The sequence below is a fragment of the Drosophila santomea genome, chromosome 2R (assembly GCF_016746245.2).
Source record: "Drosophila santomea strain STO CAGO 1482 chromosome 2R, Prin_Dsan_1.1, whole genome shotgun sequence".
Lineage (NCBI taxonomy): Eukaryota > Metazoa > Arthropoda > Insecta > Diptera > Drosophilidae > Drosophila > Drosophila santomea.
This window is the reverse complement of record NC_053017.2, coordinates 8686515-8702387: the sequence shown is the minus strand read 5'-3', so window position 1 is coordinate 8702387 and position 15873 is coordinate 8686515. Positions and strand designations below refer to the sequence as shown.

The 15873-nt window shown below is 45.7% G+C and overlaps 6 protein-coding genes across 36 annotated transcripts in view; 2 read left to right on the top strand and 4 right to left on the bottom strand.

Annotated features, from left to right (window-relative positions):
• Positions 1-6: 6 nt before the first annotated feature.
• Positions 7-1396, bottom strand: LOC120445488 (modular serine protease). The gene is made up of 2 exons (XM_039625935.1): positions 368-1396; positions 7-309 (listed from the first exon to the last, which is right to left on the bottom strand). Exons 1-2 carry the CDS (start codon positions 1251-1253, stop codon positions 128-130), a joined length of 1068 nt encoding a protein of 355 aa, XP_039481869.1. The 5' UTR covers positions 1254-1396; the 3' UTR covers positions 7-127.
• A 198-nt stretch (positions 1397-1594) lies between these two features.
• Positions 1595-4141, bottom strand: LOC120444531 (rac GTPase-activating protein 1). Its single transcript, XM_039624278.1, has 4 exons — positions 3863-4141; positions 2866-3799; positions 2014-2801; positions 1595-1957 (listed from the first exon to the last, which is right to left on the bottom strand). The coding sequence occupies exons 1-4, from the start codon at positions 3939-3941 to the stop codon at positions 1881-1883; spliced, it is 1878 nt and encodes a 625-aa protein (XP_039480212.1). The 5' UTR covers positions 3942-4141; the 3' UTR covers positions 1595-1880.
• Positions 4142-4375: 234 nt separating this feature from the next.
• On the top strand, positions 4376-5863 carry LOC120444532 (nedd8-activating enzyme E1 catalytic subunit). Its single transcript, XM_039624279.2, has one exon. The coding sequence runs from the start codon at positions 4426-4428 to the stop codon at positions 5776-5778; it is 1353 nt and encodes a 450-aa protein (XP_039480213.1). The 5' UTR covers positions 4376-4425; the 3' UTR covers positions 5779-5863.
• LOC120444535 (enoyl-[acyl-carrier-protein] reductase, mitochondrial) lies at positions 5785-9614 on the bottom strand. 2 transcript variants are annotated; one of them, XM_039624282.2, is made up of 2 exons: positions 9252-9614; positions 5785-6718 (listed from the first exon to the last, which is right to left on the bottom strand). In XM_039624282.2, the coding sequence occupies exons 1-2, from the start codon at positions 9253-9255 to the stop codon at positions 5859-5861; spliced, it is 864 nt and encodes a 287-aa protein (XP_039480216.1). In that variant the 5' UTR covers positions 9256-9614; the 3' UTR covers positions 5785-5858. The 2 variants fall into 2 exon arrangements, with proteins under 2 accessions (XP_039480216.1, XP_039480215.1); XM_039624281.2 differs by lacking the exon at positions 9252-9614 and adding an exon at positions 7121-7424.
• Positions 7440-9618, top strand: LOC120444534 (E3 ubiquitin-protein ligase RNF25). Its single transcript, XM_039624280.1, has 3 exons — positions 7440-7594; positions 7657-7725; positions 7796-9618. The coding sequence occupies exons 1-3, from the start codon at positions 7455-7457 to the stop codon at positions 8832-8834; spliced, it is 1248 nt and encodes a 415-aa protein (XP_039480214.1). The 5' UTR covers positions 7440-7454; the 3' UTR covers positions 8835-9618.
• A 69-nt stretch (positions 9619-9687) lies between these two features.
• LOC120445966 (microtubule-actin cross-linking factor 1) overlaps positions 9688-15873 on the bottom strand; it is a 68404-nt gene continuing 62218 nt past the window's right edge. For 12 of the 30 annotated variants that reach the window (XM_039626687.2, XM_039626670.2, XM_039626676.2 and 9 more), the window contains 8 exons: positions 15751-15868; positions 15465-15694; positions 15286-15403; positions 13605-13798; positions 12114-12387; positions 11868-12051; positions 11248-11334; positions 9688-10937 (listed from right to left, as the gene is read on the bottom strand). In XM_039626687.2, coding sequence (XP_039482621.1) covers positions 10796-10937; positions 11248-11334; positions 11868-12051; positions 12114-12387; positions 13605-13798; positions 15286-15403; positions 15465-15694; positions 15751-15868 — 1347 coding nt within the window. In that variant the 3' untranslated portion in view covers positions 9688-10795. Of the gene's footprint in view, positions 10938-11185; positions 11335-11488; positions 11555-11867; positions 12052-12113; positions 12388-12539; positions 12719-13604; positions 13799-15285; positions 15404-15464; positions 15695-15750; positions 15869-15873 lie in introns of all 30 variants that reach the window. The other 18 variants (XM_039626695.2, XM_039626673.2, XM_039626678.2 and 15 more) reach the window with 5 other exon arrangements.

The window sequence follows — 15873 nt, the reverse complement described above, 5'->3', positions numbered from 1 at the left end:
CGGACTTTTAACGACATTATTTACTTAACATAAACCCCGAGTTTTTAAAATTACCAGTATTTTTAGCCACAACTCAGTTGGTAAAAAAGGTAAGTGATCACAATTTTGGCTTTGTAAACATATATCCCTAAACCTTTGGTATGCCAGTTGGCTCGGGAAGATTGCTGTTGGTCTCCACCAGCCAAATGTGCTCCTCGCGTTGCCTTCTTGTGCCATTTTTCCGGCGAACCCGCCAAATTAGAAACACCAATACCACGATAAGGCAGCAGAATACTACTATCACCAAACTAAAAATGTGCGCTTGGGGTGCTAAAAGTAAATTCAATAAATTAATATAAATTAAGGGTAAATAAGTTAGTATACCTACTTTCACAGTAGGGAAACTTCCTAGCCCACAAAGCGTCCTGGCAAATGTTCTGGTTGTCCCCTTTAAGCCTGTGCTCCGCCGGGCAGTCGTAGTAGATACGGGTGCCATTGGCTACTCTTGATCCCGCGGTGAGGATTGCCTGTGTGAAATGCCTAACAATCACGTTTGGCAATTGTGGAACCACGCACTCCTCGTTCTCCTGAATGGGATGTGCTTGTGGTGGCTTCCGTGCCATAGCAACATTGGGAGTTATGCTATTGGTAGCACTTTCCGTGGTAGTACTTGTCGTTGAACTGATCGTTGTAGTTGGTAGGACAACGCCCTCGCAAAGGGACGCCAGCTCATCATCTCCATCCCGGCAATCGCGGATGCCATCGCACAACTTGGAGTAGGGCATGCATTGTCCAGAGGCGCAGTACATCTCCCAGTTGTCGCAGTTAGCCTTCTGCATCTGGGCTCGGCACAGCCATCCGTGTTCATCCGATCCATCCACGCAGTCCTGGACGCCATCGCAAACAGCTGTGCTGGGTATGCACGCTCCGTAGTTGCAGCGGAACGCATATCCCGGACACCAGACCTTCCCACACATGGCAGACGTCTCATCGGAGCCATCCAAGCAGTTGGCGGTGCCGTCACATAGCTGGTCGAGTTGGATACAGTCGCCTCCGCCGCAACGATGCCCGCAGCTCGTGGCGTTTGGCAATGACGAGCAAAGGGCTATCGCAAAGTAGAGAAAAATCACCAGCTGAATGGATATATGCTGATGCGCTTCGAACATTCTGAATGGGTTACAATCAACAGACTGCCGGCTCCATGGGGCACTTAAGGGTATTATTACGGGAGCAGTCCAAACCAGTTTGATGATGATATGACGATAGCTGTGCATAAGTGTCTGTCATGGGCTTTTCTGAGCGGCAGTGAGTATTTTTAGAATGTATCAATGGCCGAGCTTATCTTGTTTTTAGATAATCCTATCAAATGGATATTCCATAATTGTATCCAACTAACATTAGTTGTTCACATTTTATCTTCCGCCATAAATGAAACTTTTCCATTTTCCCTATACTAAAAGGCATTAATATCCGGAAATGGTTAACATATTTGTGGTTACGATCATAAAGCCAATAATTTGTGGTATAGAATAGAGAATAGTAAGTTTTCTATGCATCTTACAGTTTACTAAACAGGTTGAAAAATGTTCTACCTTCTTGAATAAAGTGAAAGGACTTTTGTGGTATAAAAACTTGTATATTCTTTTCTTTATTCATACGTTTGTTCATAGTTCTTATTGCTTTTCAACTGCATATTTTAAATTATTTCTCTGGTGAGTATAGTTATGTTAGTACGAATAACGTGCTTTTGTTTATAATAGAACGTGGTAACTATAAAGAAAAGCTTATGGTTAGTTGGGTACAAATACAGCTCGGTGTTGGCTGGCCGGAAACAAAAAACTGCAAATACTTGAAGTAAACTTAAGTAACACGTCAAATGCTTTCCAACAAGGAAAGTCTTGTTATTTCTTGTGCGCAGATGGCGGCGGTGTGCCGTAAAACTTCCGCTTCTTAATGGTACCGCCTTTGAAGGGAGTTGCTGTGAAAAATATAATAATTAGAGTAATGCAACGAATGAACTCATAAAGAACCTACCATATAGCGAAAGTAAGTCATTTTTGTTGCTGGGCACCCGCTTGATCACTGTGGCCGGCGTTCTTGTCGGATCTATAACGATATATTGCTCCCAGAACGAAACGGGCAGCTCAAGGAGTGCCTTCATCACCTGCTTTTGTGTGAAAACTTCCGTGTAGATCGCATGCTGGTCGGGATCTGGTGTAGAGTAGCCCACAATAGTGGGGCCAAAGATGAGCGAGATGTTATCGATCGGCATTAGCACGACCGGGCACTGGGCAATTCGCTGGAAGTGCAGTATGAGGAAGGCCAGCGTATCCCTATTGGCTTGAGGTAGCTGCTTCACCGACTTGACCAGCATATCCTGTGATGTTTTGGTGTCAGGGTTCTGGACAGCGTTGGCGAAATCCTTCCACTGGCTGGTTGGAATAAGAGGCTCTGTAAGGGACCTCAGGAAATCCTTGACGCAACAGCACAGCACATAGATATCCGTGTTGCCCAAATGAGGAGTGGCCTTGCCTCGCAAGAACTGCTCCTTGAGGGCCTTGTACTCCCGCTCCGACGAGGACAGTCGATAGAGGCCTACCTCGGTAAGCCCGCGGGCCTCAATCTCGTTTACGCAGTGCACAACCAGGGCCGGGATCATGGGTGCAATGGATGGTGCGAAGTCTGAGACATAGCCAGTCATGGTCTTCGTTGTGGGTGTTCCCGTTTGTGGCACACAGCTAACGGTGAGCAGATACCGGCAATCAATGTGACAGCGCACTGGACAATCCCGACATCTCAGGCCAACGGCCCCAAACCGTATACTAAAAAGTATAAAGAATTTAATGAGTAAAAACGTACTTGGAACAGAACTTCATTAATGCCTACCGTTTCTGGCACTGGACGCAATTGTCGCCACGCAAGAATGTCTTCTGACTGAACGTGTGGTTTCTCATCAGCGGACGGTGCTGCAGAGGCGTTCCGGATTCAGCGATCACATGAGGTGCCATAGCATTTACCGGCGTCAGCGGCGGTGCTGTAGCCTCCTTAAGGACCGATCGCCGTGGCGTCGAGGACAGTCCGTCGACGATCCTCTCGTTACCGCCAATCACGGGCAGCGACTCAATGGTCGACTCAGCTCGAATCACGCCCTGTCCATCCTGGGGTATGGTGACTTTGGTAGTGGCACAAAAGCGCTCAGCGCCTTGACCCACGTCCACCGTGTGTTGCTCCACTCCGATTCCGACGCCAGAGCGCCGCGACTTACCGGTGGTTGGTGTATTACCGGACATACTGCCATTGAGTCCTGTACTCAATCGCGATCTCTTGTTGCCGACGCTAGGAATCTGGTTCTTGGGCAGCGAGGGACGATGCTCCCGCCAAGATTTTGATGTGCGCACATCGAGGAAGTCATCCTCAGAGTGTGTAATAGACAAATCTGACAGCAACGATCCGGTGGAGTTAATGTCGCCATAGGACTTGTCTTCACGTACGGCGTTCAGGGACTTGCGCTTCCGCGACGAGGGCAGTGTGTGCAGAAAGGCCAGCTTGTCGCGGGTCTCGTTGTTCAGATTGCGTTCGTGACGCAGCAGATCCGCCACAGCCATGATCTTGCTCTCCATGGCATCCCGTTCGTGTTCCGCCTGGCGACGCGCCTTGATCTCCATATCGATGATGCGGCGTGCGTGAAAGAGCTTGCCCTCCAGGTCGCCCATTTTGGTCAGCGACTTGTCCAGCTCGTTTTGGATCCTGGCCGTTTCGGCCGCATAGCCCGCGCACTTTTCGTGGTACTGCTCGAACATGCGCAGGAACCGCAGGAACTCTATATGGAATACAAACATCATGTAGGGCTTCATTCGCCTCGCCAGTGCTCCGTTTTACTCACCCTCCTCGGCTGTTCCATCGGTAAGCACTTGCATGCATCGTCGCAGATCATCAAAGGACGCCAAAGCGGAAAGCGCCATTTTCGCTTAACTGCGTATTTCTGAAGATCGATTTTTACTCGCAGGGACTGCCTGCACACGGGCTGCTACGATTCAACTTTGAATTCTACAGAAAATCACTACTATTTTCCCAAAATAACGAGTGGCATGCGGAGCACGCTGCAAAGGACGCGCTGAATTTTTTCAAGTTCCGTTGTTTTCAAATTGACGCCATCAGCGCAGTGTGACCGTTTGTGGGTTGCTTGAAATAACAGTAAGGTAGTCATGTAAAAGAAAATATCGGTAGGATCGTGTTAAAGATGAAACGTTATAAATTCTTTTGGACAAAATAAAATAATCAGGCGCATATTCCATACTCTAGCTGTCTGCATCTTTGATATAATCTGGTTTAATCTTTAGTATTTGCCAATAAATATTTGGTGTTCAACTAAACTACCACCACTAACATCACTTCTGACCCGAACAGTGTTGCCAAACGTATCACAGTCTTGATTTTGTTTGAAAAATGTCTGTCCACTCACCCAATCCTGGCCTGATCCTGCAGAGCAAGCGTTTCAATGGATTGCGCAATATCCTGGAACGCGAAGGCCCCTTCTGCAAAGACGGCTTCGCGGCCTCGCCGGAAAACCTGGAGTTCCTGCAGACCAAATGCCAGGTGCTGATTATCGGAGCTGGCGGCCTGGGCTGCGAACTACTGAAGGATCTGGCTCTGATGGGCTTCGGTAACCTGCACGTCATTGACATGGACACAATTGAGCTGTCCAACCTGAATCGCCAGTTTCTGTTCCGCCGCACCGACATTGGCGCCTCCAAGGCTGAGTGCGCGGCTCGCTTCATCAACGCACGAGTGCCCACTTGCCGGGTGACACCGCATTTCAAGAAGATTCAGGACTTCGACGAGACCTTCTACCAGCAGTTTCACCTGGTTGTCTGTGGCCTTGACTCGATCGTCGCCCGTCGTTGGATCAATGGCATGCTACTCTCCATGTTGCGATATGAGGAAGACGGCACAATAGATACCAGCTCCATAGTGCCCATGATTGATGGCGGCACCGAGGGATTCAAGGGCAACGCACGCGTTATCCTGCCCGGGTTCACGGCGTGCATTGAGTGCACGCTCGATCTGTTTCCGCCGCAGGTCAACTATCCTCTTTGCACTATTGCAAATACTCCCAGGCTTCCGGAGCACTGCATCGAGTACGTGAAGATCATACAGTGGGAGAAACAGAATCCGTTTGGAGTGCCCCTAGATGGGGACGATCCCCAGCACATTGGCTGGGTCTACGAACGGGCTCTGGAGCGGTCAAATGAGTTCAACATCACCGGAGTCACTTATCGCTTGGTCCAGGGCGTTGTCAAGCACATCATTCCCGCTGTGGCGAGTACAAATGCAACAATCGCCGCTGCCTGTGCTTTGGAGATCTTTAAGTTGGCCACCAGTTGCTATGATAGCATGACAAACTATCTGAACTTCAACGACCTGGACGGTATCTATACCTACACGTACGAGGCTGAGAAGTCGGAGAACTGTTTGGCGTGCAGCAATACACCGCAGCCGTTGCCAATTGAGGATCCCAACACCACCACGCTGGAGGATGTGATAAAGCTATTGTGCGACTCCCCGCGCTTCCAGCTTAAAAACCCAGCCTTGACGACTGTGATGAAGGACGGTAAGCGGCGGACTTTGTACATGTCAGGGATAAAGAGTATTGAAGAGGCCACCCGAAAGAACCTAACACAGAGCCTTGGCGAACTGGGACTACAAGATGGCCAGCAGCTAACAGTCACCGATGCCACCTCGCCATCCGCCATGACTCTGCAGCTGAAGTACCAGTCCAATGAGGTGGAGATGGTCTAAAATGTATCACAGTAGATAACAATTTTAATACACTATTCGTACATGTAAATAAACAGCAGGCTCAGCCTCAAGATACGCATCTAAATGCTCATGTCCAATATGTACTTCTTGCCGGTGAATCCCTTGAAGTTCAAGGCAGCGGACGCCGCGTCTTTAAAGTTAGCCAAGGGCACCATCTCATGGTTGGGGGCCACGAACTTTCCCTGCTCCATCAGCTCGAAGATCTCCTTAAACATTTTCGAACGTTCAGGTGAACTGTAGTTCTCCTTGGACCAGCGAGTCATCCAGAAGCCTCGAAATGCAATGTCCTTGAAAATAAGAGGACCGGTGGCCACGGTGACGGGTTCTCGGGACATTCCACCGTAGGTAACCAGCACACCGCCATTGTCTAGATGGCGCGACACCTCGGTGGCGCTTTTTCCGCCCACACAGTTGAAGGCCAGGCGGGGCTTCTTTAACTTGCCCGACTTGAAGATGTCACTGGTGCGGATCTCGGTTTCAGTTAGGACCTCGGTGGCTCCCAGGCACTGCAGCATTTGCTTTAATTCGGCAATCTCGGGTCGGTCACGTACAATGCCAACGCTATTGATGCCCCAGGCTCGGCACAGTTGGTGTACCGCCTGGCCGACGGCGCTGTTGGCGCCGTTTTGAATGACTGTGTCACCCGGACAAAGCTGCACAAAGTCCTTGAGCATCCGGTAGGCAGTAGTGGGATTCACTGTCGAGGTGGCGGCCTCTGCCAAGCCAACTTTCTTGGACACGATCAACAGCTGATCCTCTTTATAGACGGCATGGGTGGTCCAGGTGCCAAGACCACTGGCCAAGGGAATGACGTGCTGTCCCGGCTCCAAACCTTTGACTTTGTCGCCCACGCAAATGATCTCGGCCACACACTCATTGCCTCCAACTGCCGGAAACTTGGGCTTCACCGGGTATTTACCTGTACGGGATTTAGGACTAGCATTATGAAAGTGTCTTTATATTATTTTAATTTTAAAGGTTAGATAAGAGATTAAATAGTTTGGTTCATATGATATTTGGATCGTTTGAACTAAGCTTTGTTTAAGTTTAACGCCGCTGAAGTGAGCATTGTTCACAGTACAAAGATACACTGATAACATTCATAGCATTAAATAACAATTTTGGTAAGCCCACAAAGCTCTTTTAACCGATTTCCAAACAAATGGGGATACACCATGAATACAAATTTTCCTGATTTGCACTTTTTATCCAGGATGATCTGCCTTATTATAGTGGTTAATGCTGGTTATGGCTATATTTGTTATGTTGCAGGCATGATACATGTATGTTTCTTTATGATATATGCTAATCGCCAGCATACCCTGGATGGTGTTTATGTCCGCCGGGTTAATGGGAGCCGCGAGAATCTTCACCAGCACCTGGTTGTCCTCGGGATCGGGAAGTTTGTCCTCCACCAGTTGCAGCACCTCTTGTGGCTCGCCGTGCTGTGTGTACTTCAGGGATTTGGCCACCACCGACATTTGGCGGCTCCATTGGGTTGGGTTAATGCGAGTTAAAAAGCCTCTGCGCAACATATCTTACTAATTAGGATTTTCGAGAATCAAAATAATAAAACGAAAATTATTATGCAGACCAGTGTGACCGTTGAAGCGTAGCTGCCAACTTGATTTTTGATGACGACATAGGCGTTCTAAATGTTGATTGCTGGCATTTTCGGCCAAGCGATAAACGGTCGCCGTGTTTTCGCCAAATTTCAGGTGTCTCAAATCGATTTTTTAAACAAAACCTCAAGAAATACTCAAAGAACTGAATTAACCGGTGGTAAAATGGACGCGTAAGCAAACATATGTGATTAATCCTAGCAATGTGTAGTTTAACTATTGGGCACACTTGCAGCTTACAAGACGAAGTGGAGTCGCTGGAAGCTATCCTAATGGACGATGTTTGCATCAAACGCACGCCCAGGTAGGTGATACAGTAGCTACCCAATATATGTGATCGATACTACAGCGAGTATTTCAATCCCCCCGAAAAGCGGTGAGGTGGAGCAGATCGAGACAACGGTACTGCCCCTGACCGGGGAGGAGGAGGAGCAGCAGTATGTGTGCGTTACCTTGCAGGTGCATCCAACACCTGGCTATCCGGAGGAGAGTCCCACATTCAAGCTACTGCGTCCGCGAGGATTGGACGATGCCCGTTTGGAGGCAATCCGAAGCGCGTGCAACGCCAAGATCAAGGAGTCAATTGGTTTTCCGGTTGTATTCGACCTCATCGAGGTGGTGCGGGAGCACCTGAGCGGCAGCAATCTGCCTAGTGGCCAGTGCGTTGTCTGTTTGTATGGATTCGCCGATGGCGACGAGTTCACACGCACCGAGTGCTTCCACTACCTGCACAGCTACTGCCTGGCCCGGCATCTTAACGCCCTGCGCCGCAACTACCAGGAGGAGTTCGATAAGTTGCCCGCCTGGCTGCAGAAGACGGCCGATCCCTTCCAGGCCCTGTGCCCTGTTTGCCGTGAGCACATCGGAGACGAAACGGATAGTCTCAAGTGCGCCATGCCGCCATCTGAGTTGCTGAATGCTCCGGATTTTAAGGTGACCGAGGAGCTGCGCCAAATGCAGCAGCGCATGTCGGAGTTGTATCTGCAGCAAAAGAGTCGCGGCGCCATTATCGATGTAAATGCCGAGGGATCGGCCGTGATTTCCATCGAGACGGAGGAGGACATTAGGCGAAGGCGGCGTCGCGAGGAAGCCGAGGCAGCTAAAAAGCTGGAGGGACCGGCGAAGGAGGAGGTTATCAAGCCCACAACTAGTTCCACATTTGCGCCAGTGGTGCAGGAGACCCACCGCATCATGCCGGAGCCGACCAACAATAACTATCACCACAATCGGCGGCATTATCGCGGCGGCAGGCGTCACCATCATCACCATCAGCATGGTCACCATCATCGGGCCGAAAGGGATCGGGAGCAGAATGCGGCTGCAGCTCCGGCAACCGCAGGTGGCTCTACATCGAATACGGGCAACGGCAAGCAGGCAAAGGCCCAGTCAGCCAGTTCCGGGCTTGCCAGGTGACGATGGCTTCCGGAAGAGATGGGGATCCGGATACCCATTGCGTTGCCATGCTGCTAATACACAATGAAGCACCAACCCAAACGGCCCAGGTTTAGTTTTATGAGGCGCACTCGTTTCTGTGACTTTTTAAGTTCGTACGTTCGTATATATTTGTATTTAGTTAGCTTTAGCGAGCCGGGTTAGCTAATTTGGACTATATTAATGATGATATTTAGTTGTACCTTAACTATAATGATATTTGTAATGATTTACAAAAGACTTGCGGCACCATGCCAAGCCGATATTATTAGGGCCTTTGAAAGCTAGCGCGTAGAGCAGCATGTATTTAGCAGCACCAAATGGCAGCGCTGGCGTTGACGAGATTACACCACAGCATCGTAAAGATTCGAGGAGAAGACGGTATTGATATCCACTTACGCATAATCTGCAACTGCACTTCAAAGTTTAGTCTAAATGAATCCCTCTCTGGCAGCCTGTAGCACAAAGAAACGTAAGAATCCAGCTTGTACTTGAGTTAGTTGGACGATTGAAGTTGGAGCGGCATTTCTAGTCAGTGAATGGTGGTCAGAATGGAGGCAACAGAGGAGGAGGAACCCGATACAGGGCATCTGCATTAGCATGCATGCACACATATTTAAATATCACAATTAATTGAGTGTTTTGTAGAAAACCAAATAGTGATCCGCACGGATCGATCATGGTATTATATCGAAAATTCAATTTCAATGTGTCAAATAACTACTACGATTGAGAACTTAAATGAATAAATCAAATTTGGAAATCAGCAGTACCCTGTGTTTTATTTTTTATACTCAGTTGGTTGGGTAGTGTGACAGAATAATAAGGCAGCGGGTTATGTTGTTATTTTTTTTTTGTAAATGTTTATTTCGCATTTAAATTGTTTTAATTTAATAGAATTACAAAAAACGAGTTGTAATGCATTTCTTTCGTTTCGTACAACAAAATAATTTAGTATTAGTATTTTACAGTATTTATAGAAACGGGTCGATTTCTTTCGCCCTTTTGCATCGTAATTCATTCGCTGATATTGCATATAAAAAACAAAATAATTATGCAATACAAAATCTGTGTGTGTTTGTCGCTTAACAGTTAAATATTAATTAAACTTATAGTAATGACTTTTAGTATATAATTAAATATTTTCTTTATGCGGCTTACAATTTTCACTTTCCTATTAGTTTAATAACAGAACAAAATCAAATTTTATCTCTTTAACGGGTTTAGTTATATTTTTTTGGCCGTTCCGCCTCTCCCACGTGCCACTCCTGGCTAGGTATCCACCGGACTGGCGATTCCAGTGGAGCCCTGAGACTCAAGATGGTTGCAGCAGAGGCCTCGGCATTTCATTCGAATGTTTTATTTTTTCACTAGTTTTTTTTCGATATTTTTTTTAAAGGTTTTCATTGTTTTGTTTTTTTTTGTTTATTTGCCTTAGAGCACTTGGAGTGTATTTTTCATTAATTTACGCTTGCTTTTCGCTTTATAAGTATATACAAATCATAATTTCGGAAACGTGTATAACTAGTGAATAAAGGTAGTGGGCATTACAAATTAGTAGTAGCAAAAGGTAGTATTAGTAATAGTAGTACTCGTAAGTAGGTTGCTTGTCTGATCAACTTTGTGTGCTAGCTATATGTCTGCATATCTTTCATCTTAACCGTGTCTTTTACAAAATATATATAGTATAAACATCTATAAATTGTTTTGCTCTTCCACTCCATTAGGGCACTTCATAGTTAGTCTCTTTTGTAGAACTGTGTGCTGTTCCTCCAGCTACATTCATTGCTAATGTAGCCTCGATTGGTTTTGGAGGGGGGGATTGGGTTTAGTTTAGAACTTCAGTGCGTAGTTAGTACGTAGAGTTGTGTGTATGTGATTTAAATATTGGCATTCTTTTGCTTCTCTATCGTCGTCCTCATCTATAAAGGTGGCTAGCTTTCCTATAGCCGGAACGGCTCTCGCTTCTCCGTCGGTGTGGTTCCCCGCGAAGTGCGTCGCATTGTGGAGCTAAAGGTGGGCTCCGCTGAGCTTTTTCGGGGTGTTTGCATGCCGGAGGGCGTTGAGCTACCGCTGATGTTCCGCCTGGGATTAAAAAGGATCGGATTAGTCGCTGTTCTTTAAATAGATTTTTATATAATAACACGTAAAATAACAAAAAATGTATTGTAATCTGGTAATCGAACTTAAGCATTAGTCGAAAGCATTTTTTGCTTGTTGTTCGTTGGATTTTCATGGCACTGACATGCACATCAACATTCACATGCGCGGGAAAAGGTTGAACAAACAAGGAAACTTAACAATAACTTTATACGGGTATAAATCATAATTACTTGCTATAGACTGAGTTGAAATTGACTAGTAAATGTCTTTGTTGTAAGCTTATCAACTTTACCCCAAGCTGGTTGGATTCGTAGTCGAGCTGGGCGATGTTGACTTGGAATCGAATGAGGGTATCTTAATCGGTATCCGTGATGGCCGGCTTTTGGTGTTTAAGGGAGTATTAAGTACAACGATAGTTAGCAAAGGTAAACCATAACCACTGCCTAAGATACATGATCACGATCTTAAATCTAGCCTAAACTTATGAGTATGTATTTATGTTACGTGTTCTATGCCGTTCGTGGCTGTATTACCTAATTGGTTTGAAGCCGAAGCCTGTTAGTGCTGGTATACTGGATGATCTACTCATGCCTCCGTTGCTGTTTCAGTTTTTGATAATTATTTATTGTTTTGGGAGGGGTTTCAGGCACGAGTTTTAGTTGCATTTTTTAGTTGCGTTCAAGCCAATTTCAAATGGTTCAAATGCCAATTGGAGTTGTAAGTTAGCGTTTCATGATGTTGATTGTTTGTGTGAGTGGTGGTGTTGGTCAATAGTTAATGCGGTAAACCGAAAACAGTGTAAAAATAAAAATAATAAATTAATACAAGTTTGAATAATTGATTGTGTTTGATCCCGCCCACTGTCCCCGCTATTATCCATTCGATGCGATGCTTTAATCAAAGAATCCCTACCTTGTAGGCGCCGGACTAGCCGATCCGGAGGCGGTTTTGCGGGTGATGGTGCTGGTGCCATTGAGGCGACTTCCGGGAGTCGTGGTGGTGGTCACCGAAAGTCGCGCCGGACGCGGAGTTGCTCCGCTGGCAGTGCTGCCCGTTGATGGCTTGCGTTGCGGAATGCGTGAGGGCGTGTGATCGTCTACAAAAGAGAACAGCAACTTATTAGCTAAAGTTCTAGAAATGCACTTATTTGCTACTTACCCGTGCTATCCAGCGACAACGTGGAGCCATGTCGCGATGGCGGCTTTGATCCCTGTCTGCTGAGCGGGCGCGAGTTGGGCTTGGAGCCGGCACGAGATCCTCCTGGCGTGAGGCCCGTGCGCGTGCTCGTATAGGTGACCTTGCGGGGTGTGTATCGGCCGGAAGGTCCTCCATGGCTGCCCTCGTTGTCGCTCAGGGAGTCGGGAGTGCTGGCCGAAAGTGAGGAGCGCGACGGCCGTGACATGGGAATGGAGCGAACGGAGCGCTCGCGTACCTTTGCGAAAACAAATAAAATATTTTTTATAATGCTGATTTATCGTTAATTCAGGACCGTCTCCCCCCGTGAAAGATGAAACCGATATCGGGCACTCCTGCTGGAGCAGCTACTGAGTCTTCTTCTACTCCTCCTGCTGCCTGCGAACTTACCCAGTGTGTTGTTGGATGACAATGCAGCACGTGTGGACTCAGCGGTACCGAACGGCTGGTATTGCAACGGACGAATACCGTGCCGCCGGCACCCATGTGAATGGGAAAGGCGCATGGAACCTGGTCTTGAGCGCGGATTTTCTCAAAGATTGGCATAAGTTCGGCCAAGTGCTCGTCGGCTAAGGAATTAATTTCGATATGTTTAACCAACAATGAAGAAACGTATTTCATTTGGCAAACGGTTTATGATCATTTAAGCCGTGGACAACAACCTAACCCGGCCTAATAACCTCGTAGCCTCATCAATGAATAGTGTTGGGTGTACTATGCTCTAGCATTAACTTAAAAATGTCGCAAATACTTAATCAAATACAATTACAGAAAAAAAACATATTGATATATTGATACCAAGTAATCGGATCTCATGCAGATATATAAATGATATTTAAAGAGTCGGCGGCGCAGCAGCGATAGCTTTTTTCTTGTCAACAACACACACAACGAACCCAAAAAAAAGGACGAAAGGGGCACTTACCTTGTGCCCTTGCAGGATGTGGAGATGTTTGGATGGGTAAATGGATTGGGGTCGGGATTTGAGTAAGCGTTTAACTCTTTGTCGTGAACCACTTTTGCACCTTTTCACATTTCACAATGTCGTTTAAATTTGTCAATATCAGAATTTTCGAATATATGCTATTCTATTAAGCTAATACTCCTCTTTAAATAACTCTTTGGATACTATAGTTACATTTACGAAACGCTTCAATGTTTAAAGACAATAAAAAAAAAGTTAATACGATTTTGAAATTTAAAAAATAAAATGGTTCTACATTCATATCATTGATCAAAAAATTAATTAAACAATTAATATTAGAAAGGAGTTTACTTTTCTAGTTTTTCAGTAATGAATATTTAAGAGTATAAAACTGTAGATAGTGGGTATTAGCTTTTGGAAGAACCAAACATAGTTAATTCCGATCGATGACATAAGCGATGTGAATGGAATCGGTAGCACTTAGGCTCCCTTTTACTTTCTGTTGCAGTTTCTATTGCTGATTGATTTACCTTGATGATGGGACCCTGTCCACTCATATATGGGGGCAAGTTGGAGCTGCCGCCATTGTGGGCATGGGGTGAGGAGGAGGCAGTGGCGGCCGCATTCGGCGTGGAACGTCTGGGCGTGAATGCGGCCATGCTCTGCGAGACGCCATCGGCCAATATGAATTGCTCGCGTAGCTCTATGTTAGTGCGTCCCTTGGCTGCTCCCGGGTAAGATTGGTATTGGTAGCGATTGCAGTTGCAGTGGCAGATGCACAGATGCATTTATGCATTTGCACGCATTGGCATGGCAGATGCACCCACATATAACACATTTACACGGATAGGCAATGTTTTGTTGTAGGGCGAACATATAAACAACAACAATAACAACGAAAGTTCGTTACCGCAAGGTATTTGTCACAGTTTGTTTTCAGTTTTGTGTGTTTTACAACAAATTTTTGTATTTTTTGTTTGGTTTTTGTTGTTTAGTATTTGGTGTGGGCACAGGCGGGTGCATGTCGGGCGTGGTCGTGGGCGTGGCGAGCGGGCAGCGCAAGCGTAGAGTATACATATATGTATATTTTTCGGGTTCGGTTTATCAAGATTCATTCGATTTTCGGTATAATAAAGAAAACCATTTTGGAAAAAGAAAAAGGGGTAAACATAAAGTTTGATTAGTAAAAAACGAAAAACGAATAACACAAATTAATACAAAAATTTTAATTTTAATACAGGACGCACAACGAAATCGTTGGTGGCTCAAACATAAAATGGGTGACATGAAGTACAGTGTGCACATACCCTGTTAGTTAACAGAGCATGCAATACTGTTAAACAAATAAAGCAGGATGTTAGTTTCAAAGCAGGATAAGTTAAGTTAAGATAGTTAAGAACAGAAGGTTAATGCAACTACGACTAAGAGTTGGGTGGAGAAACCTGGTTATTAATTCTAACTAATAGGAAATAGAAGAACCTACAGTTGGCGGGATATTTTTGGTGAGCGTTGGTGTGTGTTTTCATGGACTTATAGCAGCTACTTGGTACGCAGTTAGATAGAAGCGACAAAAATGAGCATGAGTAGAGTAGATGGTACAACCCTTGGCTAGATTGGTCTGTTTTATATTTAATAGGGTTCGGTTGGCTGGGTAAGTGTGTATGATGTGGCTTTTGGCGCTGGCTGGATGGCAATTAAAAGTAAGAATCGCCCTAAGGCACACTGTTAATATCATTTTAGCTTGTTTAGGCAACTTTTGGACCAGAATTAATGATGAGGTTTTAACAAAGGTTTCTCTTTTTATTTTCCGGGATCATTGGCTAGTATTTTAGGCACAGTAGTTTATTGTTGGTTGGTTGTTTGTTGGTTGGTTAAATGACCATATCCGTTTGGTAATATTATTATTATTTGGCATTATAGTATAATTAGTTGTTAAGCACAACTGTACCTAGATGTGATATGAATGCATTTATATGATATGATCAAACGATGCACAGTATCTGGGTAAAGACAAAATGCATGATTTGGGTGGAATATTAAAAATGTGGACTACAAGATTACGCTAGTTTATTATTGTAGATAAATGTATGGAATTTATGTGGCTGGTATGGATATGGAATGGATGAAATCCAACAAATTTCGAGAATGTGTGTGTACGCAACACAGCTAAATAGGGTGTTTTGACTAAACTCGGATGTATGGACCACTTACCGCGACAAGGATCGTTCTTCTGCAGGAATTCGTCCAGGGCAACCCATCCGCCACCCACGCGCACCATAACAGTGCTGCGAAGAATACGAACCAGGCGCAGTTTCTGGGAGTCTCCAAACTGGAAAAGGTAAATGAATTGGTAACTTTCTCTCAGGAAACTCTTAACTCTTTCCACTTACTCTGTACTTGCCCTCGCCAACTTGGAATACGCGGAATTTCTGGCGGCAGGTACACAGCATGACCAGGCGTTTGACCTCGTCGTGTATTTTGTCCGAATCATTGGCTGGTTTACGCTCTTGCCAATCGGGACGAAGGGCAGCAATAAACTCTTGCCAGTCGATGAGGCCCTCGCCATTGCGATCAAACAGATCGGCTACAGCCTTCATTTCCAAGCCAGACGTATCGAATTCTAAAGAAAAGAGTTTTGTTTTTATAAAGTTTTGGATAAGACTCAGAGGAACTTACTAGTATTGAGTATGCCATCGATAAAGACATCGCGCGGAATCATGCCGTTGTTATCCTTATCCATTTTCCGGAACAGATCCGTCAAACGCGACTTCTTGTGGTTCATGTACTTAAGGAACTATA

Bases quoted from the DNA above. Each gene is read 5' to 3' on its own strand.
- LOC120445488 (XM_039625935.1), bottom strand. From the start codon at position 1,253: ATGCACAGCTATCGTCATATCATCATCAAACTGGTTTGGACTGCTCCC. The intron at 310-367 runs GTAGGTATACTA...ATTTACTTTTAG, and splicing joins GAAGTTTCCCTACTGTGAAA to CACCCCAAGCGCACATTTTT.
- LOC120444531 (XM_039624278.1), bottom strand. From the start codon at position 3,941: ATGGCGCTTTCCGCTTTGGCGTCCTTTGATGATCTGCGACGATGCATG. The intron at 3,800-3,862 runs GTGAGTAAAACG...TATTCCATATAG, and splicing joins CGATGGAACAGCCGAGGAGG to AGTTCCTGCGGTTCCTGCGC. The intron at 2,802-2,865 runs GTAGGCATTAAT...TATACTTTTTAG, and splicing joins TGCGTCCAGTGCCAGAAACG to TATACGGTTTGGGGCCGTTG.
- LOC120444532 (XM_039624279.2), top strand. From the start codon at position 4,426: ATGTCTGTCCACTCACCCAATCCTGGCCTGATCCTGCAGAGCAAGCGT.
- LOC120444535 (XM_039624281.2), bottom strand. From the start codon at position 7,334: ATGTTGCGCAGAGGCTTTTTAACTCGCATTAACCCAACCCAATGGAGC. The intron at 6,719-7,120 runs GTATGCTGGCGA...AATCCCGTACAG, and splicing joins GGACATAAACACCATCCAGG to GTAAATACCCGGTGAAGCCC.
- LOC120444534 (XM_039624280.1), top strand. From the start codon at position 7,455: ATGTTGATTGCTGGCATTTTCGGCCAAGCGATAAACGGTCGCCGTGTT. The intron at 7,595-7,656 runs GTAAGCAAACAT...GCACACTTGCAG, and splicing joins ACCGGTGGTAAAATGGACGC to CTTACAAGACGAAGTGGAGT. The intron at 7,726-7,795 runs GTAGGTGATACA...CCCCCCGAAAAG, and splicing joins TGCATCAAACGCACGCCCAG to CGGTGAGGTGGAGCAGATCG.